Consider the following 26,384-nt stretch of genomic DNA (forward strand, 5'->3'; position numbering starts at 1 on the left):
CTCTATGCAGTCAAGAAGTGGAGTCATTATTTGAGTGGAAGACATTTCATCATAAAAACAGATCACCAAAGCTTAAAATATCTACTAGAGCAGAGGCTCAATACTCCTCTCCAGCACACATGACTGGCCAAGTTATTGGGGTATGACTACGAGATAAGCTATAAGAGGGGTAAGGAGAACGCAGCAGCGGATGCACTCTCCCGCATATCAGGACAGGAACTCTGTTCTATGGCACTATCTACGGTGTCTACAAGTTTTTTGGGCAGAATTCAAAAGAGTTGGAGCTCGGACCACAAGATACAACAGCTAATAGCAGCTATAAGGGAGGAATCAAGCTCTCAACCAAAGTTCACATGGCAGGATGGGCAACTAAGGAGAAAGGGAAGACTCGTAGTAGGAAATGACACTTCCTTACAACAGGATATCATTGCAGCTTATCACTCAAGTCCCATAGGAGGGCATTCTGGGGCTCAAGCAACTACTAAGAGAATAGCAAGCCTACTGTACTGGAAAGGACTATGGAGACAAGTCAGGCAGTTTGTGAAGAATGTTAGGTATGACAACAAAACAAGGCAGAACACCTAGCTTACCCTGGTCTTCTCCAACCCTTGCCTATGCCCAGGTCAGTCTTTACCGACATATTACCATGGACTTTATCGAGGGTCTCCCTAAGTCTATGGGAAAGGAAGTAATGTTCGTGGTAGTCGACAGGTGCACCAAATACGCCCATTTCATGACACTCCCTCACCCCTACTCAGCCTCTGTGGTGGCCCAAGTTTTCTTGGACAATGTCTTTAAACTACACGGAATGCTGGAAACTATCGTGAGTGATCGAGACCCTGTGTTTCTGAGCAAGTAGGAGAGGGATGGAAAGGAGAGGAGATGAAATGGCGTAAAATGATCTGATCTTGTTTGCGAGCAATTAAGAAGGGAAATGAGAGAAGATGATCCAAGAGAAAAAAAAAATTACACGAGTTAAAAAAAAAAGTATTATAAAGAGAGTTGCAAAGAATAAGGAGTTAAAAATACATGCATTCCTCCAAATTCCCCCAATTTGGAGGGTTAAAGGATTTTTTAACAATGAAGGGAAATGGAGGCAGAATGTCTCCCTCCAACAAATCTCCCAAACAGGAGAAAACGGGCCCTCCCTCCCTGAAAAACTCCCAAAAACACTAGATTTTTCTTACTTGTCAATGTTCTAATTTAAAACATGACAGATTAATTGAGAAAATAACGTATATCTCTTGCTACTCCACATCAAGTGCAGTCTCCACGATAATAAATAATGCAGTGATCATGAAATGATTTAAAAGGATTTGATCACTGATGTCATAAGGGATAGAGCACAGTATATTTCCAATTAATTGTGGCAAAAGATGCTACCATTTTTTTCTCAAATACCGTCAAATTTGGCTTGTATTGATCATTGTAGTTGTTAAATGCCGTTTCTACTCCAGACATCATCAAAATGATAAACGGCTGTCGTCTTTGCTATAACCTTGATTTCTCCTTTTTATCTATTAAAATTCCACGAAAATATAAATATATAATGTCATCTTCGGGTGAAACCAGATTTGAATTCAACCGATGCAATGCAAAAACTCCTGATAACTAAATTCTAGGTGATATGTCGCACAGTAAGTTTCTCAATATCGAGCGTCCATAAACCTCTGCTTCGATGCATTGGTGTTGGCTGCAAGAACCACATATCGAATGAACAAATACAGTAGGACAACATTAGCAAGATAGGACTTCACAACTATACATATGTTGAAAAAAGAACAAGCTTGATATGTTTCATGTCATATTACATCTAAAATGTGAAGATAATTATAAATTTAGGAGTGAAAATGATAACCGAAAAGCACTGATTTTTGCTTTGCCTGAACCGGTAAGATCAATGTAACTGCAGTTGCAAACTCAAAACTATCCTAACCTCAATCATTTACAAAATGTGCTGCTACATCAATTACGCCGAAAAAAAGATATATATGATACATAGAGAAACTTAGCAACAGCAGTTGGATGGATGTGTTACGAGATTTAACATAACAGTTCATCAGTATCTATCAAAACGCAAATGCCATCGGACCCCAGCAGTAGTAATACATCATTCAAAGGCTCCTCAAAGAGTATGTTCCAGGGCCAATTTGCTGCAGATCTGAGCATATAAAGACTTGAATATAAAATATCTTCTTCTACTACTTGCGATGCCTCCGCTTCTGCTCCGCTCTCTGTCGCTTTTCCTCTTCCCATTCTCTGTCATACATTCTGTCCCGAGGTTAAGGCAAGCATTGTAATGGCGAGAGATAGAACATTTCTGAATATATCAGAGGTTTAGAAAAGATTCATTCAGACACATTGATCTTATTCTATCAGAGGTTTAGAAAAGACCAATCGTCAAAAAACCCCTGAGACAGCATTAAAGCATTTGGTGAATAATGTAACGTAAGAGGATATTGATTTGACATGATTAAGAAAGCAGGAAAAAACATTCTGAGGATCGATTGCAATGAAACATGCAAATTTCCAAAGAAAAGAGCCTGTCAAAACAATTCATGTCGAGTGAAGTACTCTGAAAAGTGAGCGATTTCATGAGATAGCTTATAAGGCAACATGAAAGGGGCAATCAACTATGCCAGTAAGGAAGTTCAGCAAAGAGGGGGAATATTGAAGGATACGGATCAGCATCGCGACGGGCAATCTTTGCAGGCATATCTTTACTATGGATCCGTGGGCCTGGTTCTTCCAAGTAAGCTGGGCGTGGGGCCATTGCACCTTTTCGATCTCTCTCTCCTCTCCCGTCGTATGACTGCGATAGACTAATAGATAGGGGAGGGGGTGGGCCCCCGGGTGAGTATTCCCCTGGCTCGGCGGATGATAAATGCTCTCTTTTGAGTTTCCGCCTTTTAGCTGCTGCAGCTGCCACCTCCATATCCTCCTTCAAGAGATTTGCTTTCTCTCTTTCCCTCTCTCTTTCCTTATCCCTCTCATCCACCTTTAGCCAGAAAACCGACAAGATGACCACTTATTACATGGCAATCCAAAATAGAACGTACATCGAAAAGAATAATATAGTCCAAAGCCAGAATAAGCAAATTGGTTTATTATACTCATGTAGAAACTCATAATTAAACCTTCAGTTATTGAGATGTAGAACTGCATATCTTTTAGACATAAGTAGCAGGGAGAATCATCGAAATTGAGATATTAGTTCCAACAGTTCCACATAAGCATACAAATCATATCAGTAAGGGAAATTAAGGATTTACAAAGCATAAATAATAGGAGAGACAAAAGGATTAATGGGAAGACAAGGAGCATAATTTAGAAGCACAAGAACATTCCAAAACTAATGACCATTGGTCCAGAAGCTAAAGTCTCTAAACCACCTATCAAGCAAAAGGTCAGTAATGATTTTATCATCTATTTAGATAATATATGTATGTATCGTGTACATATTTCACTTTGGTAATACAGATCAGCACAAATCAGATAAAAATTATATGTATTGCCCAAGTCACGTTTACAGCACAAGAAGTTAATGATTTTCAGAAAACAGCATCAATCTTAACATTTCCTGGCAATCGATCACAAAGAGCTAATAAGATTACTGTACTCAAGCTGCATATTATTGTGCCTAGTAAGATTTTATCTTTCTCATCAACTAAGAATCAGAGCACAAGTATGAGAAAATACGATACATACCACTAGAACATCAGCCATCAGTCAGCTAATAATACAACATCATGCAACAAGCATCAGCCAGGCACAAAGAAAGTCCACCATAGCATTTCACAAACACATTAACCATAGTTGATACTCATGCATACCTTCAAAGGTAGAGCTTCCCGTTCTTCTCGTTTTCTATCCCGAAAGTCATCATCTCTTCTTCGTTTTGTATCATCCAGAGGCACAGTGTTCTCTTCAGATCGTCTCCTTTCTCTCTCCTCATGTCTCGGTGAAAGCCTTTGACTGTGCCGGGTAGTCCCAAACCTTCCATCGGCATTTTCATTTTCTCTTCTACTAGCAGGAACAGATTGAGGAACCATGTGAGGTGGCAAGGGGGGTGGAGGCGGAAGGCTTTGCCCATGAAACCGGTCATCACTATAAGACTTATCCCCCATAGATTCACCATGACGTAATTTGCTCCTCTCATCTTTACTTCTCTCATCCTTAGCCTCATCACGACCTTTTCCTCTCTCAACAGAACGCTCTCTCCCATACCTCTCCATTGACTTATCCCTTGATTTCTCAGCCACATCTCTTTCCATTCTTTCCCTATAATCCCTATCATGTCTATCAACACCTTTATCTTTCAACCTATCCAAAGCCTTATCTGATGCTCTTTGCATATTCTGCTCATCATTCGCCATTCTATCGGCATCAGACAGTCGAACATCCATCAATCTCTCCCTGTCGGAGACTCGAACTTCACCCTCAGTATCTCTGGAATCAGAGTCCCCCTTCCTACGTTTGCTCACCCTATCAGCTTCATCAGCTGGGCTGCTTCTCTTCTGAAGCTTCTCGCTTAACTTTGAAGCTGATGGAGAAGGATCGCGCCTTGGCCCAGTAGGTCTCACCACATCCAGATTATCGCTTCCATCATCTTTAGCTGCAGGAGCTTTAACATCAGATGTCTTGGAATTATTCTCAGCCTTCGTTTCAACACTTTGCGAATCTATGGCTGCTCTCAGAGATGAAGTCGAACCTTTACCCGTGCCACCGTTGACAGCAGAAGCAGTGGAAACATTACTGACCCCACCTTGCCTGCTCTCTGAGATCTGAGCAGTAGCAGAAGTCCTAGAGGCAGCTTTCCCAGATCTGCCCTCATCTTTGGCAGAGTCTTGTTTCATCGGTTTGCCTACAGATCCAGCAGGAATGGACCGTCTATTTGAAGGTTTAACCTAACATTTTAGAGTTCAATTAAGATTCAGAATTTTTATTACTCCTCAAGATGGTATATTTGGAAGAAAGAAAGGCAAGAGACTAATTCAGAAATTTGACAACCACAATACATGCTGAATACATGATCCAGCAGGATTGGACCGTCTATTTGAATTTTAACCAGCCATTTTAGAGTTCATTAAGATTCTGAATTTGTTACTCCTCAAGATGATATATTTGGGAGAAAGAAGGAAAGAGAATAATTCAAAAATTTAACCACCACAATACTTGCTCAATTATACACTGGATAAAATAACTCATTAACAATCCTCCTTCACAACTCTCTGTAGTGAAAAACAAAGCAGTCAAAATGGAGAATAAACTTATATAAAGTCGAATACATGACAAGAATCAGGGTTGTACCTCAGTTTCAGCAGTGTCCTTTGGAGCAGAATCTTCCACGTGCCTCTGATTTGACCCTCCAGCTTGTACAGCAGAAGTAGCAGATATCTGAACATTAGATCCATTAACTAAAGACCCACCTCTAGCCTTGGTAGATCCAGGATCAGATTTGGAATGTAAAAGGTTATCTGATTTCTCATGTTTGGCATCTGCAAGTTTCGTCCTTGACGTCTGTTCTTTGGCAGAAGTCCCAGAATCAGGCACTTGCTGTGCTACTCTTCCAGAATCACTTTGAGTAACACTAACAGCAGAGCCATTAGTCGTATTAGCAGCCACAGACTTTGTCGCAAGAGATGAAGAGGGCTTTAAGTCCAAATAACCCATCCCAAATTCTTCATCCGTAACCCAGAAGGGCTGCAAAGAAAAAAGAGATTGAACTTACTGGGGAATCTAAAAACTTATGTAAAATTGCCAAAATAAAGGCATAAATAAACCATCTTACCTTTCTAGCTGCCAAAGCAGCAGCCACACCTGTTGCCAACACTTTGAGATCTTCTCTCTCATCGCCTTTAATTTTGGCCACCTGTATACAAGAGGAATTGTAAACAATAGGGGAGACATTTCAAGTTAATTTATGCTGACTTTCCAAAATATACCCGCTTTTCAAGGTTAATCCCAGTTTTCCGAGTAACTGGGAAGACACCAGAAATTTTTGTCAGCATGATAAGGGCATTTCGAATTTCCATGTATTCACTTGATTCCAAGCAAGCAATCAATAACTTTGTGATCCTCTGACTCCATTTCCAATGCACCTACAATCAGAAAAAAGAGAAGGATAATAAGATTTTGATTGTGGAAAATGACAAATGATTGTGTAGTGTGTTGAGTTAAAGTTAGAGTTAAAATTTTTGTTATTTTAACTGCGAAACCAAACGGAGCGTATAGAACTCTGGATGCAAAAAAGATAATGCTTCACGTGTTTCATTTCATACAAAAATAAGTTTCATGAAAATAGGTTTCATGAAAAGTAATAGTAAATGTATGCAATAACAATCCTAGTGTAGTATATTATGTCACATATGAAGACACTTGAGTAAGCAAGTGCCGTGCTTCTTGCATTATTCTGTTGCTGTGTCATGACTGTCTTTGCTTTAAAATTAATAAAACCAGTCCCATAATCATATTTTAGGCAGTGTTCTGTCATTCTCCAATATATAGCGGATGATCATGTCTTATTACCGAAATATTTGTTATTTTCCACATTTAAAACAGTGTTTAAAATTATTATCCTTCAAGCCATAAAAAAATTGTTTATTAGATCTCTTAGAATGATAATGCCTTCAGCTTAAGTCATGGCAGTCAAATAATACACAAAAAGAGCATACATGTATTAAGAGTTTGTAAATTATAACTCAACAAGTGTGGATTTGACTAAGTCAATGAAATTAATTCTTATTTGAAATTTTGATTAGTATTCAAGAGGATCACAAAACAAAAGGAAAAAAGAAATTCTTACCTTTATAAATTGGCCATAAGTAACACGTTGGCTGTTTGGATATCTATAATATACAGCAAATCCTGGCATGTTCCCGCACTCTCTTTCATATATAGACTCATCACTCTGGAGACAAAGTGCAATGACCATCAATAGAAGGAAAAGACAAAAGTTGTCGACTAATGTTTCTGCACAAGGAAGGACAATCAGTAAGAAATCATATACACTAGTAGAAGAGCCAACCCCAGAGTGGTGATTACCTTCCAGTAATATGCAGTCTTCAGTGTCTCATATAAAAACCTCCCTAGTCTGCCAACTTCATACTCAGTACAGCAGCAGATCATGGGTTGTAGTGTCTTGCATATTAAGACATCAATGTGATTCACTGTGTTAAAGAAGGGGGTCCCCAGCGAATGAAGAGTATTCACAAACATGGCACAGTAAACAGCATCAGGCATGCTAAAAGTGCATCTCGGAAATATACAACGTTGAAGGAACTCCATGTTGATCTTTAGAGTATCCGGACATGAACTCAACCACTTGTCTTTCTCCCGAGAAAGGCGTGCACGAACAGAAGCAACATTCTCTTCATGCTTATAAAGCTCACTCATCAGCCTATCAAGTGCTTCCTGAATTCTTTCCTTGTCTTTCTTCCTCTTAGTAATAGCAGAACTTGAGGTATCAGAGAGTTCCTCAAGAACTTTAAGCGCAGCATGTTGCTTGGCGATCTCAGACTCATAACGAGTTCGAGGAACATACAGATCATACAACGTGAGACCCCAAAATGTGGCATAGAGATCCGGTGACAAGCTATTCCAAGCTTTAGCAGGCAACATTGTTTTAGCAGTTGCCAGAAGATCTGACCACCTGCATACATTTATTTGACAAAACACAGAAAATTTTCAGAAACCTCATTCCACAACAAAAGACAACTCTGCCACGAGGGACAAGCTCTGATAATTGCAGATAACTTGATGAATGATGGGGAAGACTAGGCCAGTAATGAATAAATACATTATAGGCTTCTTTGGAGAACCAAGATCGAGAACCAATTTGCAAGGATTGTCTTCTGACTCGGAATCTGAGCCTATAGGTTCCTTGATATCCAAAGGCCAGCAGACTTCAGACCTGCCCTGACACTTGAAGATCCTCATTACCGGACGATATATCAAGAAAGCAACCTATTGCAAGGAACTCACAAGGTCAGTAAGAAAACCAACATCAAGGCTAAAAATAAATAGGGGAGAGAGATAGAAAGGAACCTCAGGCTCAAGGTGATACAGATGAACAAGATCATCTAGTGAGGGGATCAGTTGGGCATAAGCAGTGGCTGGTGTCACTGAGCTGCACAGAAATTCAACATATTGAAGAAGGGTCCCATGACACCTATCAAATTGCTCACTGACCATCTTAACGTAGGGTGCTTCGGCATTTATGACAACCCTGCAAATAAATAAATGCATTTATATAATTATTTGTAAGGAACAGGAACACATAGATTAAGTTGCCTGCAAATAAATGTACGAAACAAGTGACAGACAAACACAAACGACATGACTGATGCATATAATATAACTTCTCTTTAAGGCAGCAGCCACAATTTCTCATGTACTAGACAGAAAATTCAGAAAATTGAACGATGGTATGCACTCTCAATAACTATAGGCTTTTTTCCCTCATCCACTCCAAGACATTCTAAAGTCATATGGCATTTACAATCAAAACTTACAGAGATCGATGTTGAGCAATAAGCAATAAAAGTGGGACTGCCAACTTGGGATCATCCTTTGGAAGCAAGGAATCTCTCAGCCTGTTAGTCGATTTGATCAGTGCCTGCACGGGAACTTAGATTCTTTGAACTTTTTCTTTTGAAAGATTAAAAGCATGAAATACTACACTGAAAAATCAAATTCTACAGCATGAACTTCAGCAGCAAAGCAAAGTGAATTTTGGCTAATAAAGAACACAACAAAGAGAAGTTCGACAAAATTAGAGGATGACGGTTGGTTATTTAGCAGCTATAGTAATATAATGAAATACTAGATGATGTTCCAGCTATAACTGAATCACTGACAATACTGCAACGGGAATGCACGCTTTAAGTTCCTCAAGGAGAAAAGACAGCTAGTATTTGATCCATACAAAACTGAATTTTTGTTCGGCACATTTAGTTTGCGAAATGGAAGTTTCAGTTCCCTATAATTGTTCAGAGGGATGGTACTACCAAATTTTAGGCACCTATAGCCTCAATCTGCAAAAATGGAACTTCTGGTGAAATCTCCCAGCATATAAAAGAGCAGGCTAGGAGGTATATCCTACTGTCAAAAGGGGGAAAAAATGACTCTACCATACATGGTGATATGGCCAGTTCAGAAGCAGTAGAGTACAAACCCTTGTGAAAATAGAATACGATTTAGAGAAAGAAAGAGAACAGCGACATTGGAAGTTCGAAAATTTTTTCAACTGAAAGTTGCCACTACATCAACTTAGCTGAAGCTTTCTACATTTTTTGCACAATCCTAGTGCCTCCAAATGAACTTTTCTTGTTAAAAAGTTGGAAGGTTTTATGTACTTCCTTAATGATCATCCCTCTGACCACCATGCTAATCTTAAGGCAAAAGCAAGAATCAGCATTTAATTGGAGGTAAACCCATTCCATTATGTTTCATCTAGGAAAAGCAGATGCAGTACATAAGAAAAGAAATGACTCAGCAGTCCAACTTCCAATTACCTTGTTGTTCCGAGTCAATCCATAAGTAGTAGCCTGATGGCGTAAAGTTTCACTGCCGGCCATTGCATCCAACTGTTCCTCTGTCAGATTTTCCGTGTACTGGACATTTGCCATTTGCTGAATAAGCTCCTGATTAAATCAAAATTCCAATTAGCAATCAAACTGGCTAATGCAGTAGAAATTGCATCGGACGCAGGTTTATATATTACCTGCAGCACAACGAGCTCAATACCTTGACCTCTCTTTAACTGGTTTACAAGATACTGGAAAAGGCCTCTCAATTCCATTGACGGATACTTTTTGCACCTAAGCAAAAGAATAATTTCTATGTAAATGTCAAATGACGAATTAGTCCTTAGTCACAGCTACGAACTAGAAACAATGAAATGAATTGCAATTAAGCACATACAACGTAGAATGGCAATTTAAGCGCATACGACGTACAATGGCAATTGGGCACATACAACATAGAGACATGAGATACAGTATCCACCTGTCTTATTTTTCTAAATTAAAGACTATCTTATAACCTTGTACATGTAACTGCAGCTAAAAACAAAATTATCCTAAAACCACCGACTGATTGTCAACTAGAAAAAATTTGAATGTGGAGATTGTGCAGCCCATCCTCTCTACAGCTGAACATGAGAAAGTGAAAAATCTACGGTTCCAGATGCAGTACAGCCACCAGTCAAATGGGTTGAGCCATCCAAAAAAACCAAATGTACCTTGATGGTGATTAAAGCCTCCCATAATCAGCTAATGCAGCTAGAATTAAAACAAGACAGATAGGCTTTTAAAAACCCCTTCCATGTTTAGGTGTCTCTTTCTCTCTAGAAGAGCATGTCCCCACTCAATCCACAAAGAAACCCCAAAAAAACAGCCAATGAACAACTCATAACTTTCCAATTTGCCCCCACATTATCTTCTGATCAATAAAAGCAATAACCTATATTGAAAAGGGAACTTGAATAAGATCCAACTGCCCAGAACAAACTGATTCTGTCTTCAGCTCCCCCAATTAAAATTTGGCACCTGATGGGACTAAGATAAGAAACCCAAGGTAACTACTCAGAGGTAATTCAGAAAGGAGTTCTTTTCTTCAGTTAACAGGGTGACTGAAGATCAATTTAGTAGGAGAAATATCATCACAAAGACCCAGAAAATTTAAGGTTCATCTGCACTTCCATACAACAACATTAAAGCTTGGAATCCAGCAAAACTTCTACTCCAAAATTCACCTTTCACCATCTGCACTAAAATATTCTAAAACAAAGATAAAAGCTTTATGATTGGATTTTGGTAGAATCATCAGGACTCCAGTATGCTGTCCAACTTGGTGTCATCTACCTTGACAGGTAGGTTACCACAAACTGCATAAAAGACCAAACGAGGCTTAAGATCCTAATTACATCTATCCAAGTTTCCTGTTAGCCTCGCTATCCTCTAATTAACGGAAATTTTGCATAAGAGCAAGCCCTTGAGAATTTTATGTTGTTCACTTGGCTTAAAAACTTACAAAAAATTTCCAACACAAGCTATTCGTGCACATGTGCCAATGATACTAATGAATTTGGACTTACTAGCGCACCATAAACAATCCATGGTGCTGAAGGGACCTAATTTAGCATGCTCTGGACCGAGTCATAGTTTTGTGAATTAACATCCCCAAAAATTCTAGATGAATAACCAGGCTTTCCACAGGTTAATATCAATATATAGGTTGGAGACTAATATGAAGGATCTGGTCACAAGGGATGTACACAAAAAAAAAAAAAAAAACTTTAGTCGTTCAAACTATAAAATAGAGGAAACGAGTGAGTTGCATGTTTTGATTATATCCAGTAAATAAAAACAAACTGAATAAGAAGTAATTCTTTTTTAATTGGAGATGTTCAATTTCAAATGTGAGCTCAACTTCAACATATGCACAAAATGTCAACTAATCGCTGAGAAAATAGATAAATTTTGGTCCCACAGCAGTACTATAAGTTAGAGAGGAGAAATCTGCAATATTAGTCCAATCAATACTTTGAAACCATAAACAGAACAAAGTCGTTAGTGGAAGTCCAACATACAGGTGACCCCAAAAGGAAGCCAAAGATTGGAGCCAGTCTGACAGATTGAGGCCATCATCTTTTAGCTTCTCCCGACCCCCTTGAGCTAATCGCTCAATAACCACATATTCCAAGATGTCATATTCGAGCTGTGTTGAAAGCAAAATTTCAAAGAACAAGATCAGACAGTGAATAACCAAATGCAGGTCCCAAATAACATCAGAATAACAATTATATCTTCAAGTCATCAATAAGAAGGCGCAAGAAATTAATGAAAGTTTCTTTCAATGGTTCCCCATCAAAGCAAGAATGTGATGGAATTTCCAATTAAGTTTCGCACTACAGAAGGAGATAAATTATTGTTCCCACTTTCATCATTTGATGAGGTTTAGTCCAGTCCCCATAGCACACCACAACCCATGGGACCACGTGTCTCCATATCCTTGATTAAAGGGCTTTCCCCAGCAGGCTATGAACCAAAATTGTATTTCAACATAATCAGAGAGTGAGATTTGCAGTTTCTAGTTGGTCCAGAAAGAAAAAGATTACAAGGCACGGATGGCCTATTCTTCCAAAAGGAGAAAGGATAATGTTTCGAACAGTGGAGAGTGATGAGCCTTTCTAGCAAAGTATTTCACTGGAAATTTGTTTTCCTTTTCTCAGCCATTCAACTCATGAACTAGGCTCAGGAGACTAGCAATGAAATGGATATGAAGCATCCAAAATTATCTCTTTTCAGAATGCAGCTTATCAAAGATTTGCCTCCTCAGATAGTTCTATCCAGGAAAAAAATACTTTGTTTTGCTTGATACCTACTCCCTCCAATTCCAGAAGATGGGGATTTGAAAAAAGAGGAAGAAGCATACTGAGATACTGCGTTATAGGCAAAAAGAAAACAGACCTGTGTGAGATACTTGAATGCATCAACTACTGGAGCAATCATGTCCCTGTACGCCTCAATCTGGGTACAAGTTGTCAATTTTACATTATTAGACATGTAATCTTCCCTCTTAAAAAGCAAGAAAAATACTCACAATCAAAGTACCTGATGTACAATTGTTCGGAGGACGGTCATGGGATTAGCATGTGCTAGTTTGGCCACCATCCGACCTAGTTGCTTCAAGTTCTCCTTTGCAAGACGTTTCAGGATCCTTCTGGTATCCAACTGTCATAGCAAAGCAAGGACAAAATAAGAAAGGGCCCTTGTAGATATCCATAATTTTTGAACGACTTATCCTTGCATGGTATGACCTTAGCCGTTTGTCTTGCAGCTAAAATCATAGGCATCCGTTCATCTTCTTTTTCCCATTCACCATATAACCGATACCGCACCTGACGACATAAGATACATCAACCGAGAATAATCGATTTTGTCACAGTAAAGGAATTCAAAGCATAAATGGGCCTACCTCGTACGGAAGAAGACTCATTACTTCCCAAATCTCCTGCCCAACAGCAGGATTTGCGGGCACCAGCTGTAAAGAAGGTAGGAGGCAAGTTCCCAAAGCTTCCTCAACTCTTAGCCTAGCTTCCTTTAGGTGGAGGCGAGGAGCTTTACTTTCCCCATTGACAAATTCAACATTTAACCCCCCATCATCACTAGTTACAAGGTCCAGAGCAGACAGTAAATATACTCTCAAAACTCGACAAACCTGCCCATATTATAATCAAATATCCATATTAATATTATCATCATTACAATAAAAGACAACTATATCCACAAACATGAATAGATTGCGCACCTTCTGCAATAATATGGTGTCCCGGTAGAGGTACGGCCCAGCACAAGCAAGCATCTGGAATAGTTCTTTAGGAAGATCAATGAAGGACCTACGGACCAATGAGTCTGTTGTATCCATAGCATCCCCGCTAGTGGGAGGTGTAAACCCGAGACTATGAAAATGCATTTTCCTAACAACACTATATGCTGGAAAGATCGTTTTCTCAATGAGCCTGGCAAGATTATCAAATGTTATATAAGTACAGAATGTATACCGTACAAAAATAATCGCCATTGAAAAGGGGAAAAAAGTATATGGTTCATAACCACCCACTTCTCATCAGAAGTCCTGAATATACTCTTGCCTGTGATCGATATAGTCAATTCAACTGAGCTATTCAAAACGCATACCTGAACAAGCCATCACAGATTTGAAGATGTGCCACTGGATTAAGAGATGAAAGTCGCTCGAACAATATATTGGCATGATACCTGAGAAAACATGGTTTCAGCAAGTTAACTTGAAGGTAGAGTATATGATGATTTGAACTATTCCTGTGCAGAAAATGATCACATCTTATAGTTAAACATGCTTGCCCCTCAGGGACTTTATGAATCACTTAAATATGATAAGTGCTACTCTAAGCAGAGATGATAAGTACTTCATATAGCAGTATGCACAACATATGACTTTGACAATATCCTTTGCCCCTGTAGGCTTTTCCTAAAACAATATTAAGTAGAACAACAGCATTTTAATAATGAACTTCTGAAAACAATAGTAAGAATAAGCCCTTTCTGGGCTTAGTCAAGTCAGATAATCCCACATTCAAAATGAGTTAGTCATGTAACATAGACATAGCCTCAACTATACAATTTTTCTTTTTTCGTTTTTGTTTTTTTCTTTTTTGGGTTTGATAGACAAAAAAGATGCTCATTGGAGTTGCAGCATGAGGAGATCTAAAGAAGTTACCAATCCTCCACAGAAAGGAATCCAGAAAGCAAGCCCAAACTTTGATTATTCTCCAACTCTGGAAGACGCTCAGCTACAGCATCTGTTTCCAAGTCCAAGGCAGCAAAGAGATCTATAGACACATCTCCCTGTTTTTCGTCTTCCATGAGATCCTTCCCAGTGGCTGCAAGATTTATCTTACCAATCTTGTTAGCCTGCACAGATTCAACAGCCAATGAACATGTGGCAAATAACCCTCTAGTAGATGGTTTACAAAAAAACTCAAAGCCTCATATCCTCTTAACTTTGAGGAAAATAAATTGCAAGAAGAAACTTTTGAGCACATCTGCGAAACAATAATATGAAATAAAAATGAAAATGAAAAGTCAAAAATAAAAAATAAAAAATAAAAAATAAAAAAATAGACTATTAGTCATGATTAAAGAGGTGCACAACAAGAATACCCATCTTCATATTATCACTGCTAACATTTAAATTTTTATTATGTCAATGTACCTCATCAAGTCTCTTGGCAGAAAAAGCACTATAGTGCTCAAATGCTTCATCATCCCTCGGAAGTAAATGCGAATACCTATAACCATCATGCAACTATGAGTTAAAAGCAATGCAACCTAAGAAGCACTAGGGCCGATAATAACAACAGTAAGCACCAAGGGCAGGCCATCATTACATCATCATATCTTATGCTTTTACTGACAATAATCAAGCAACCCTTTAGGAATTTAAGAAGCATTAAAGCCAATAAAAACAACAGTAAGCACAGCATGCCATCTTACACCATTATCATATCCTATGCTTTTACTAACAATAATCAAGCAACCCCTTAATTAAAACAAAATTTTTCAAACTCATTGAGATGCAAAACATAATAATAGAAATGAATCCCATGAAAAACTTTATCTATATTTCTATTATAATAATTATAATAAAGAGAGAGGCCAGCCTTGGGGAAATTACCGAGAAAGCCCCTCATTATTTCCAACAAACCTTAAATAACTCCCAAGAAAAACCAAATATATTAAGACTAACCAATTAATTAACTAATGCTCAAAAACCTTCGCGTTAGTATCTCTTATATGTTTCTTTCCACGCGACTTTGAACTTTGGTTGATTTTATGGTTGAAATACTGATGATAAATTTATTTACACCATGTGCTTACCGTGTGTGTAAAAGGTGCTTCATAATTCTCTAGTTCAAAATTATTGAAGAAAAACTAATTCTACCTCACGACAACCTTAAAAGTTGTGGAACAACTTCCCACAGATAATTCTTTTGCAAGAAATAAAGAATCTATATTCTGCCCTCGTTTCTTATCATTTATCAAACCATATTTACTTCGTTCTTTAACCTAGAAGAGCTTCCATCTGTGTTGCTTCTGCTGCGAGGATTATATGAATTCCAACTGCACCAAGTATAGCTAACTATGATTCAGTATAGATTGCAAACCAGTCAAACATAATCCCAGAATTCTCCTCACTTTGAATTGCATGGAGAAGGAACTAAGAAAGTATTCTGCAACCAAAATGAAAAAACCCGGGAGTTTTGATTCAAGAGAGAGAAATTTAAGCTTCCATATTCCCATATCAAGGGGACAGTACTGGATGCCAAAGTTTTCATTTACTAGCCACAAGGCAATTTGATTTTGGGCACAGAATATATTGAGAGAGCACTCCCCTTCTGCAGTTTAAGGATCAGTTACAAAGCTTCTTCAATGATTCAACAGGAGATGTCAGAATAGATTCAAACATCATATGGAAAGCAGACAAGAGAACTAGTAACTCCTAAGGAAACTGGGATTTCAAGAAGCCACTCACACACTATCAAGATCAATGAACTCTTCTTTCACCAGCAATGCTGTAATTTTGTAGAGCCCAAATGGCACAGGAGAATTTACTTCCATTCGCTGATAATATTGGAACTTAAAACCAAGAATCTGGGAAGCATGTGACTGCAGATAGAACAGAGTATGAGGCTCAGAAAAATCACTTCCTTACGTAATACTTCAGAAAAAAATAAACCCAACCAATAGCAATTCCATACCTTCGGAAAAATAGGAATTAGCTCCAAAAAGATACTAATATCTGGCTGAAGTTCAAAGCACTCCAAAACCTGATTGGTAAAAGAAATATAACATCAGTAACTACAGATGCATGTGCACGTGAAACCCAAAAGGACTAAGTCAAACAACTTACGATGTCAAAGACACGGTTTGGATCCAAATCAAAGTGCCCAATTAGCGACTGCAGGGACCATTTCAACACTTACTGTTAGAGTTGAGAACATTTTAAAGCATGATAAAATTCCAGTTCAAGATAGAAACTTCAATAGCCCAACAAACAGAAAACACAGAAACCTTAATAATGCCAATAGTGGCTGCTGTGGCGTTCGGAGTGGATGCTTCAGAACCTCGACAAAGTAGCGTGACCTACAAGTACATGAAAAAGCACCCATGTTCATTGCAGATGTTTGCAGTGATCGGTAAATAGTCTTTATTTAGTGGCTTCTCTAAAGCATACAGTACACTCATGAGATATATTTAAAGGAAATAACAAATGGAGTTAAAACGTTATCAACCTTTTCTTCAAGATAGTAATATGCCACTAAGGCTGTCAAAATTAAGTTTTCATGTACAAATATTATAGAGTCCACAGAATTGATGAACTCAAGTGCAGAGTCGGGTTTCCGCCATTTTCATCAAGTGAAATCGCATTTATACATGAGTTTACACGAGTTTATCAGAGTCAAGTTTTTATGACGAGTTGACTCACCATAGAAAGTAATGACATAATATCATAAAATGTTAACAGTTTGAATTGCGATTTTGACAGCATTTTTTACCACAACAGAGAAGCATAACTACTCGAGAAGTCTCGAGACAGCATAAACTGACACATAGCTCTATAACTGGCAATAAAAATGTAAGGAGTTGCCAGCAACCCTCCCAGAGGAAAGGAAGTTCGAGAAAAGGGCATACCATCTCAAATTTCAAGGATATTTGAGGCCCTTCTCAATTGTATCCAAACTTTCGATTTGCAGCTATTTGGTTTCTGTAATTCCTATTTATCCAAAAGGTAATTCATGTTCAATTAAAATGCTAAGCATCCTTTAAGAATATTACTTGTTTCCCATTACATTCTTATTATTCTTCAACATCTGGCTTTCTATGTAAGGACAAAAAACTAAAATCCAGAAGTGACCTCATAGCTGGCAAATAAAGCTCCAACAGGAACCTAATAATGTTAATAACAGGAAATGACCTAAAATAAATAAATGGAAAAGAAAAAAAAGGTAGAAGGATTTTTTTTTTTGGTTAGCCTCACTGCAGATTTAAGGGGTCAAATCAAATGGATGGGAGCTGGACTTGTAGACACTTCCAACAGGGCATTAGAAATTTACATTAACCACAGAATTTGCAACATAAATGATCCCGGCTTGGATATATTAGTAGACTCAAGAATCAAACTGTATGTAACAGGTTCCGATATAAAATTAACAATCCAGAGCCAAACAGGAGAGAAAAAAAATCTTTTCATTTCTGATACAAGAACATTGCAATCAACAATAACTTTCTTCTTATGCAGTATACTTTAGTCTAACACTGGTCTGTTCCCTCAACTTCAGAAAACAACAGGGAATTTATGATGCCAATGCAATTTTTCTTAATAAGAAAAACCATGGTAGCTGTATTCTCTTGTGAGGATACCTTCAGAATTTCTCATGTATCTATTACTGGGAGCCATAAGTAAGAGAGGAGCCAAATAGGACGACAGCATCAACATGTAATAAAGTATGAAACCCTAAAACCCTTAAAAACCTTATTAAAACTCAACCACAAAAGGTTGTGTTCATCATAAAAGATTGAAATTTGACTATATTCAGAATACCAATGAAAATGAGCTATAGTATTTCCCTCAGTGAATTTACTCTATAGAAGACGAAGGAAAAGCAACCCAAACAAGAATGATGAGTGGTCAGTGCAATCTAAGTCTTTGTACATCTATATGTCGACTTAGATTATATTGAGAGTACAATAAGGTATCACAGATATGGCTGTAGCACTCAAAACCGATGCCAAAGACCCAAAAACCGCAAGCCTGAGGTAAGCGGAGCAAAAACAACGGCTTGAATTATATGCCATTTGAAACATGCCATAAACTCAAGGGTTAGTCTTTCTCCTCTATAAGGCCACTGTTACTGCAAGAAAATAAATCTAATAATCTGCTTCCCTAGGGATATCTAACACAATCTATGATGCAACCAGAAAAGTATGACATAAATTAAGAACGGCATCCAACAAATTGACCGTTAGAAGACTACAACAGGAGACCTCACCATGCGAATCCATTATCCATGAGACCTCGTCTAATCTCTAAAAGAATGAATCATCGAAACTAAAAAAAAGCTAAAAAGTCTGTACTGTCCACTAAGTGAGAAAGTGAGGGGGAAAAACTTAAAAAAAAAAAAAAAAAAAACATAGCCTTCATCCAACCAGTACAATAACAAAATCTACCCAACAATCTTCATTGCTCATAAGAAAAGAATTCTGCACTGAAAATCACAAATATGTATATATATATATATATGTACCAATTTGGCATATCCCTCGCTCTCCTCCCGCAAAAGGTTAAATTTGGTTTGCTGATAGAGTAGCCGTGTGTTTACTCGAACCTGCAAAAATGAACCAATAAGCATCCACTTGGCATGATTTTCCAGTCACTGGAAGTTCCATAATCAACCAAAATTAGTATCCAAACAGCTCGCAAAATAACATCATGCATGTCACAAATTTTCAAAAATCAATCTTTGCACTACACAAACACTCATGTACCAAAACCACATTTCATTGAACATTACTGCCAAATTTCATCCCATCATCACCACAGAAAATTTTGAGTGAATCACCACACAACACAGCCCACATAGAAACAAACGTAATAGGAAGTTAAAGATAGGATGATCAAATTGCTTTTATTGCCCACGGTATACACTCAAGCGGTAAAGCATGTGATTGCAAAAGTTCAATCACTAAATTTTACAAGCCATGCCTCTAAAAGATGAAGTGCTCTACACAAGAACATGATGTAGTGTGCTTTACCTCTTTATTCTTTAACTCCTGAGCTTTAATCTTGATCAATTCTGCCTCCCATAAAAATTCCTCCTAGATTTGCATGCACAAAGGTAAGCTTCTTACTCCAAGAGAAGGATAACCAACGATGAAATTTGAAATGCAAGAGCAAGTCATATTTTAGTATTGAACAGAAAATGTTAAACAGAACTCACCTCACAACGCTCTTGGAAAAGCCTCAAAGGAACTAACGCAGACTCTACAAGCCACTTTGCCTGGAAAAAACAGCAAATATACAGTCAGCAAAAGCCCATCAGCAAGTAAGGTAGAGGAATAAGGCAAGTAGGATAGGATCTCATCAATACGCTAACTTAGGCATACTATACAAATCCACATGCCACAGTTGAGAATCCAGCACTCCAAAGGAGACCAATAAAAAGTCCAAAACTTAAGAAACTCAGATCCACTTACCATCAAATTTACTTCCACTACAGAGGAGTGAGAGAGATGTAAAGTAAATTGACTAGGAGGAATATATTTGCCATAATTTTAAATATCTATTACTCCCGAACACTGCGAATACTTGGAACTTCCGGCACTTGAGCAGTAGACATGTTCCTCATTTGCAAAACTTAACTTTGACATATTTAAACCAAAACAAGCAAGTTCCATTGTATTTCACATAAAATGTTTTAATGGGACTAAATATGCCTATTCGTATAATGTGAATCCAAACATAGCGTTTTCCGATCATCTAAATGGTTAGGACAAATCCAACTACAACAGCACATATGCCAAGGCTGTGCTTAGTCAGAAAGTATCAGAGGCAAAAATTGTCCATCATGCTTCGATGGGAAGGTGAGGGATATTCAAGGCACCCCGAAAAGACTTCTCTAATCAATAAGTCATAGGCTGGAAATTACAAATAAGTTTCCCAGTTTACTGCCATTACATTTTAAACCAATGAATTTTTTCACACCTAACACCAGAAAATGTGGAAGAAAAAGAGGATTTTCTTCCCAAGGCAAACAAACGAAATTTAAATGTATGTACAAACTCTCGGCGAGAGACAGTAATCAAAGAGCTGGAAACAGCATATACCTTGAAATTTAAATAGTGAAGATCATCTAAAATATAAGACTAACTACTCCGTATAAGGCATAAGTTGAGGTGAAAGAATGGAAAGCTTTTTCGTTTCTCTAAGTAAAAGAATCTTGTTATTGAAGCAAAGAAAAAAAACCAACAGTAAAATAATAAATTAACCATCAACGGAAATAACATTGTAATGTTTTTTCATGTAATCAAGAGCATTAAAATGATTGATTGTTATACTGATTGAGTGCTTCATCAATCCAATTTCTAGAAGGTGTGGGCATATCCATAACATGGATTCTGATAAATGAAGCTACTGCAAATTCATCACATACCAATTTAGTTAGGCGCGTGCGAAATTCTCCTTGTAATGTAAGCTGCAAGCAAGCACAAATTTTACAATATTAGTAAACTGCATAGACAATCAGAAAGGTAATTGGTAACACATGTAGCAAGGACAGCAATCCTTTCTAGAGGAATAACGATTCTAAAAATGATCAGGGAATCTAAAGGCAAAAATATGTAAATTGAGTTTAAATAACTTTGTAGTCAAACCAGATACAAGCCATAAAAGAGTATATATGTTGCAAGACAAATACAATGATCAGAACACATTACTCTTTCCAAATGAATAAGCGACATAAGGAACTTAATGCAGATGCACTAAATGCTCAGTGAGGCAAGTGAAGAAAGGAATACCTTAATCTAGTTAATGCTGAACTTGACATATGTCAAAATTACTCAATGGTCTTACATTTTACCTTGACATCTACATGTGTGTGTGTGTGTGTGTGTGTGTGTGAATAAAGTGCAAACACAAAGCATTCTGTCATTTGCTAATACAATATGTTGGTGAAAATGCCAACTCAGTAATTTCCTTATCTAACACCAAAGAATTCTCTAACCTTGTGTCATCTGAGAATTAATTTTCATGCGTCGTACAGTACAATGAGTAGTAATAGTCAATGTCAACTTTAATTGAGGTAGTCTCCTAATAGTCTTAAGAAAGTGAGGATGTTTTCACTGTCTTGGAAAAACTTTCAATATATATATTTATATATATATTTCTCATAAACCTTTCCAGCAACAAACCGTTTTCTTCTTTGAATCCCGCCATAATTCATTTCTGAAGTAAGATGTTTCTCTCTATGTTATCTAATTAACAGAGATGAGAGAACCAGGTCCAGAAAGCGCCATCTGAGTACATGCTGCAGCTTGGATGTTCATTGAAATTCCCTTAGCTTTATACTGAAAATACTACAAAATTATGCCTTTTCTAAGGGTCCTATATGATGTTAATCAGAAAGTAAAAGGGTTGTTGTTTATCATGCCAAAACCATGTAACTATATCTAACAGAACTGAACCATGGCTACTGCAGAGGTCACCAACTTAGAGGGACAACTTTGAATACTCATCTCCTCTACAAATCCCTCTTGTTATAAGTCTATCATATTGTACTTCCAAAAACCTCTAGAAATTATGCTATCAAAGTTATCTTGTTAACCAAAAAATCGTGACTATAAGAATTATCATGCTCCGTTTGGTTTCGCAGTTAAAATCACAAAAATTTTAACTTTTAACTTTAACTCAACACACTACACAACAAAAAGTCAAAAATTTGAACTTTAACTTTAACTCAACACACTACATAATCATTTGTCATTTTCCACAATCAAAATAAAATTTACTATAACTTTGACACCAAATGCACCATCAATATCTCAATTCCCACCCTTCAGTTATCAACACAAAAGTGCTTAATGCAAACAACTCCACTATGACGAAGCAAAGGAATCATTGCTAACCAACAAGAAGAAGCTTTTACCAATATAAATGTTCGCAACCCTTCTAACATGATAACAAGTTACTTAAATGCTCCCCAGACTTTCGTCCATCTGCAACATGCTTTGCACAAGTGCGTCCAGGTTCACCCAATTAGAAAACACTAAGATGCCAATATTTTCAAATCCATCCCTGATGCCGATCAATATATAAAATTTAAATGATGACGAAGATACCCAAATTCAACAGAATTGCATCTTCTCTGTCCAAGTTCATACATTAGCAATTCATTCTCTGCATATACTGAAGATGAAATTTCATTGCAGGTCACCAAGTGGGTGCCAACCACTATACAATATACACACATTCAAAAATTGGTTCAACAAAATCTACAGAAAGATGGTTGCAAGAAAAAAGGGAGGAGAAAAAAAAGAAAAAGACGTTATGCCCCTTCATAGTTGATGGAAGGCCCTGCCATTCCATGATACCCTGATCCCATCTCCTAAACACGATGCTGAGCATTTCAACGACCAAGCATTTATCTAGGAGTGAAACGGACTGATCTTCGGATTATAAAATATCAATAATACACCCTCTCTCAAAACAAATTGCCAGCCGCCTTGCCTTTTATATTATTGCACCGAGTAGAAACCTTCACAACATGCAAGTTCCATGTCATAGAAACCTAACTTCACATTGCCCATAACTCCAGACAGCAAAACCGCAGACGCTCGGTTTTCATTTTCCTGACCAAATTCCCACTTGGCAGCCGAAAGGAACTGATCTCGAAAAGAATGGGGGCTGAAGACTTACGTCGAGGGCCATTTGGCTGATTATGTCAGCTAAAGCAGAAATCAACTCCTCGCTGCTTGGCTTATCCAAAAACTCCACCGAATCCAATATTGGCTTACACTTCTGAAACGGCAATTCTCCGCGGACCTGACGAACAACCCCACAAGTATTAAACACGTAAACAAACCAACTGAACAAGAGAAGATGCACTCCATCGCAATTTTGCAGGCTTTTTATAGGCTCACCATGTTCCAGCAGAGCTCATAGAGGAACCGAAGTGACGGGACGGGGTCGGGGGGCTTCAGGCTAGGGTTGGCGCTAGGATTCTTCCATTCCCGGACGAAGTCGTCGGTGATGCAGGTGCACTCCACCGGCGGGAGCGACATGCTTCTTCAGTTCCCCGGTGGAGCACGAAACGGGGGATTAGAGACAGACAGCTGAGAGAGAGAGAGAGAGAGAGAGAGAGAGAGAGAGAAGGGGCGGGGGGGGGGGGGGGGGGGGGGGGGGGGGGGGGGGGGGGGGGGGGGGGGGGAGGAGTGGCGATTTAGGGGTTTTAGGGTCGAAGGGATTTTGGCCAGCAAGGAATGGCGGAATTGAGCATATCCCCAGTTTAGGGTTTTCCGCGAAATTCAGAAAAATGGGTGCAATTTCCTGATTCTCTCAGGAGTAGCAGCTGGAGCCGGAGCTGGTCGCGGTGGAGCAGGAGGCTGGAGCAGCAGCTGGTCGCAGTCGAGCAGGAGGCTGCAACAGCAGCTGGTAGCGGTGGGCGGGAAGGAACAGTAGCTGGTAGGCGTTCGCGGTGAAGCGCGAGGGAAGAGAAGGGGCGCTGTGGAGTAGGAGCAGGAAGGGCTTCAGAGAGCAGCAAAGATCGCCGCGCCGGTGGGGGATGGGTCTTGTCAGAGGGCGAAATGGCGGTGTGGAGAGATGAGAGGCAGAGGGTCGGGTCGGGTTGGGGTTGCGGAAGAGGGGAGAGAAATTAGCCCTTTGTTTAATTTTGCAACTTATTTTTAAGTCAGGCCACTTAATTCCATTTAACTTCACTTTAACAACACAATTATTATTATTTTTCTTTTTTTCAATTTTTTTAACCATTAAATTCAATTTTAATAATAAATTCTCTCAATTATTCATTACATTTTCCACAATTCAACAATACAATCATTATTTCATCTCGACTATTCGTTACCTTTTCACTTTATAATTCAATAATATAATAATTACAACTCAATTAATTTATATATATTCAAAGTTGAAATAGAGTTGAGTAAATGCCAAACAAAGCAAAGGCTTTCTGATTTCTCTTAATTTCAAATTGTAAATTTAAATTGAAATAATTTTAAGCAAACCTAACAAAATGACCATATGTATATGCGTATGAGCGAGAGATCCACCATTTATTATAGTTAAATTAAATTTACAAGTTCATTACTTTATATATAGATAAATATATATATGCATGAGCAAGGCATTCACCTGTTATTAAACACATTTTATGTAAGTATTCATTTGATCCCAGCCCATTAACTCAAAAGAAGAGGCGTAGACGCACAAAATTTACATGTAAAATATATATTTCAATTATTGTTATAAGAAAGACATGATAATTCAGACATTTTAGTTACATTTGTAGAACCTTAAGTTAAACCGGAGATGACAATATTACAAGTGTCGTAACATGATTAACTATTCCAGGCATTATATATTATACATTGATATATTGATTCGAAAGTTAAATTTGATTGAAATTATATTTTCTTACAATAATTTTTTTGCTTAATCATATATAACTTGCCACGTGTATTATCTCGTATTAAAAATACTACAATAATTTCAATCGAAAGTGTTAAATTCAATTGAAATTATTTTTTATTAAAATAATTTTCTCCATTTAATCTCATATATAGATTCGATTAAATCATTTTTAATCTCGTAATTAAGGAAGCGCATAAACACATGGCAACATGCGGTTGGTGAATTCCACATGGGAACATGCACACGTGACGACACATGATAAAAGTTGAAGAGGCCAAACATTACAGTTGTCCAACATGTTTAATTGTTCTAAGTATTATATATTATATATTGATAATTTCAATTGAAAGTTAAATTTGATTCAAATTATTTTTTATTAAAATTATTTATTCCATTTAATCTCACATATAGATTCAATTATATAATTTTTAACCTTGTAATTAAGGAGGCACATGACACATGGCAACATGCGGTTGGTAGAATCCACATGGAAAGATGCACACGTGGTGACACATGCGAAAGCTAGAGATGCCAAATATTACATGTGTCGCAATCGCAACTTGGTTAACTGTTCCAAGCATTATATATTATATATTGATTCGAATGTTAGATCTTATTGAAATTATTTTTTCTTGAAGTAATTTTTTCCTCTTAATTACCACGAGTTTTTTTTGCATTAAAATTATTGCGATAATTTCAATTGAAAGTTAAATTATGTTTTATTAAAAGAATTTTTTCTATTTAATCTTATATATAAATTCAGTTAAATAACTCTTAATTTTGTAATTAAGGAGGCACACGAACACATGGCAACAAGCAGTCGGTGGAGCTCACATGAGAACATGCACACGTGGCGATACATGACGACAGCTGGAGAGGCCAAACGTTACACATGTCGCAACCTGGTTTTTTTTCTTTATCTTATATAATTTTGCCACGTGTATTTTTTCGTATTAAAATTACTGCAATAATTTCAATCGAAAGTTAAATTCAGTTGAAATTATTTTTTATTAATAATTTTTTTCCAATTTATCTTATATATATATTGGAATAAATAATTTTTTAATCTTCTAATTAAGGGGGCATGTGAACACATCGCAACATGCACATGCAATTGGTGGAACCCGCATGGGAACATGCACATTTGGTGACACTTGGCAGAAGCTGGAGATGTTAAACATTACACGTGTCGTAACTTGGTTAACTGTTCCAAGTATTAGATATTTTATATTGATTCGAATGTTAGATTTGATTGAAATATTTTTTCCGCTTAATCTTATATAATTTTTCCACATGTATTTTTCTTATTAAAATTACTGTAATAATTTCAATCAAAATTTAAATTCGATTGAAATTATTTTTTATAAAAATAATTTTTTTTCCGTTTAATCTTATATATAAATTGGATTATATAATTTTTATTCTTGTAATTAAGAGGCACATGAACACATGGTAACATGAGGTTGGTGAAATCTACACGGGAACATGCACAGTGGAAAAAACTTAACGAATGTTGCAGAGGTCAAATATTACACGTGTCGTAACCTGCTTAACTGTTCCAAACATTATATATTATATATTGATAAGATGGTTTAAATTTGATTGAAAGTATTTTTTTCTTGAAATATTTTTTT

At 37.4% G+C, this 26,384-nt stretch overlaps 1 protein-coding gene across 3 annotated transcripts; it reads right to left on the bottom strand.

The window, feature by feature from the left end:
* Positions 1–1,766: 1,766 nt before the first annotated feature.
* LOC116193526 (THO complex subunit 2) lies at positions 1,767–23,960 on the bottom strand. Of its 3 annotated transcripts, XM_031522260.1 has the most exons (33): positions 23,244–23,960; positions 23,020–23,145; positions 20,759–20,800; positions 19,547–19,606; positions 19,362–19,424; positions 18,854–18,934; positions 16,620–16,691; positions 16,459–16,506; positions 16,307–16,375; positions 16,081–16,214; positions 14,761–14,836; positions 14,266–14,459; positions 13,704–13,784; positions 13,315–13,525; positions 12,982–13,224; positions 12,824–12,904; positions 12,618–12,737; positions 12,474–12,533; positions 11,594–11,721; positions 9,725–9,821; positions 9,516–9,644; positions 8,514–8,617; positions 8,047–8,227; positions 7,799–7,965; positions 7,045–7,651; positions 6,806–6,910; positions 5,946–6,101; positions 5,792–5,872; positions 5,311–5,703; positions 4,712–4,907; positions 3,834–4,615; positions 2,682–2,998; positions 1,767–2,271 (listed from the first exon to the last, which is right to left on the bottom strand). In XM_031522260.1, exons 1-33 carry the CDS (start codon positions 23,382–23,384, stop codon positions 2,202–2,204), a joined length of 5,415 nt encoding a protein of 1,804 aa, XP_031378120.1. In that variant the 5' UTR covers positions 23,385–23,960; the 3' UTR covers positions 1,767–2,201. The 3 variants fall into 3 exon arrangements, with proteins under 3 accessions (XP_031378120.1, XP_031378119.1, XP_031378118.1); XM_031522259.1 differs by having other exon boundaries at positions 3,834–4,907; positions 11,594–11,727; positions 12,480–12,533; XM_031522258.1 differs by having other exon boundaries at positions 3,834–4,907.
* Between the last annotated feature and the right edge of the window lie 2,424 nt (positions 23,961–26,384).

This window comes from Punica granatum, chromosome 2, assembly GCF_007655135.1.
Source record: "Punica granatum isolate Tunisia-2019 chromosome 2, ASM765513v2, whole genome shotgun sequence".
Classification (NCBI taxonomy): domain Eukaryota; kingdom Viridiplantae; phylum Streptophyta; class Magnoliopsida; order Myrtales; family Lythraceae; genus Punica; species Punica granatum.

Bases quoted from the DNA above. Each gene is read 5' to 3' on its own strand.
- LOC116193526 (XM_031522259.1), bottom strand. From the start codon at position 23,384: ATGTCGCTCCCGCCGGTGGAGTGCACCTGCATCACCGACGACTTCGTC. The intron at 13,526-13,703 runs GTATGCGTTTTG...TAATCTTGCCAG, and splicing joins ATCTGTGATGGCTTGTTCAG to GCTCATTGAGAAAACGATCT. The intron at 7,966-8,046 runs GTTCCTTTCTAT...TCCTTGCAATAG, and splicing joins TGTATCACCTTGAGCCTGAG to GTTGCTTTCTTGATATATCG.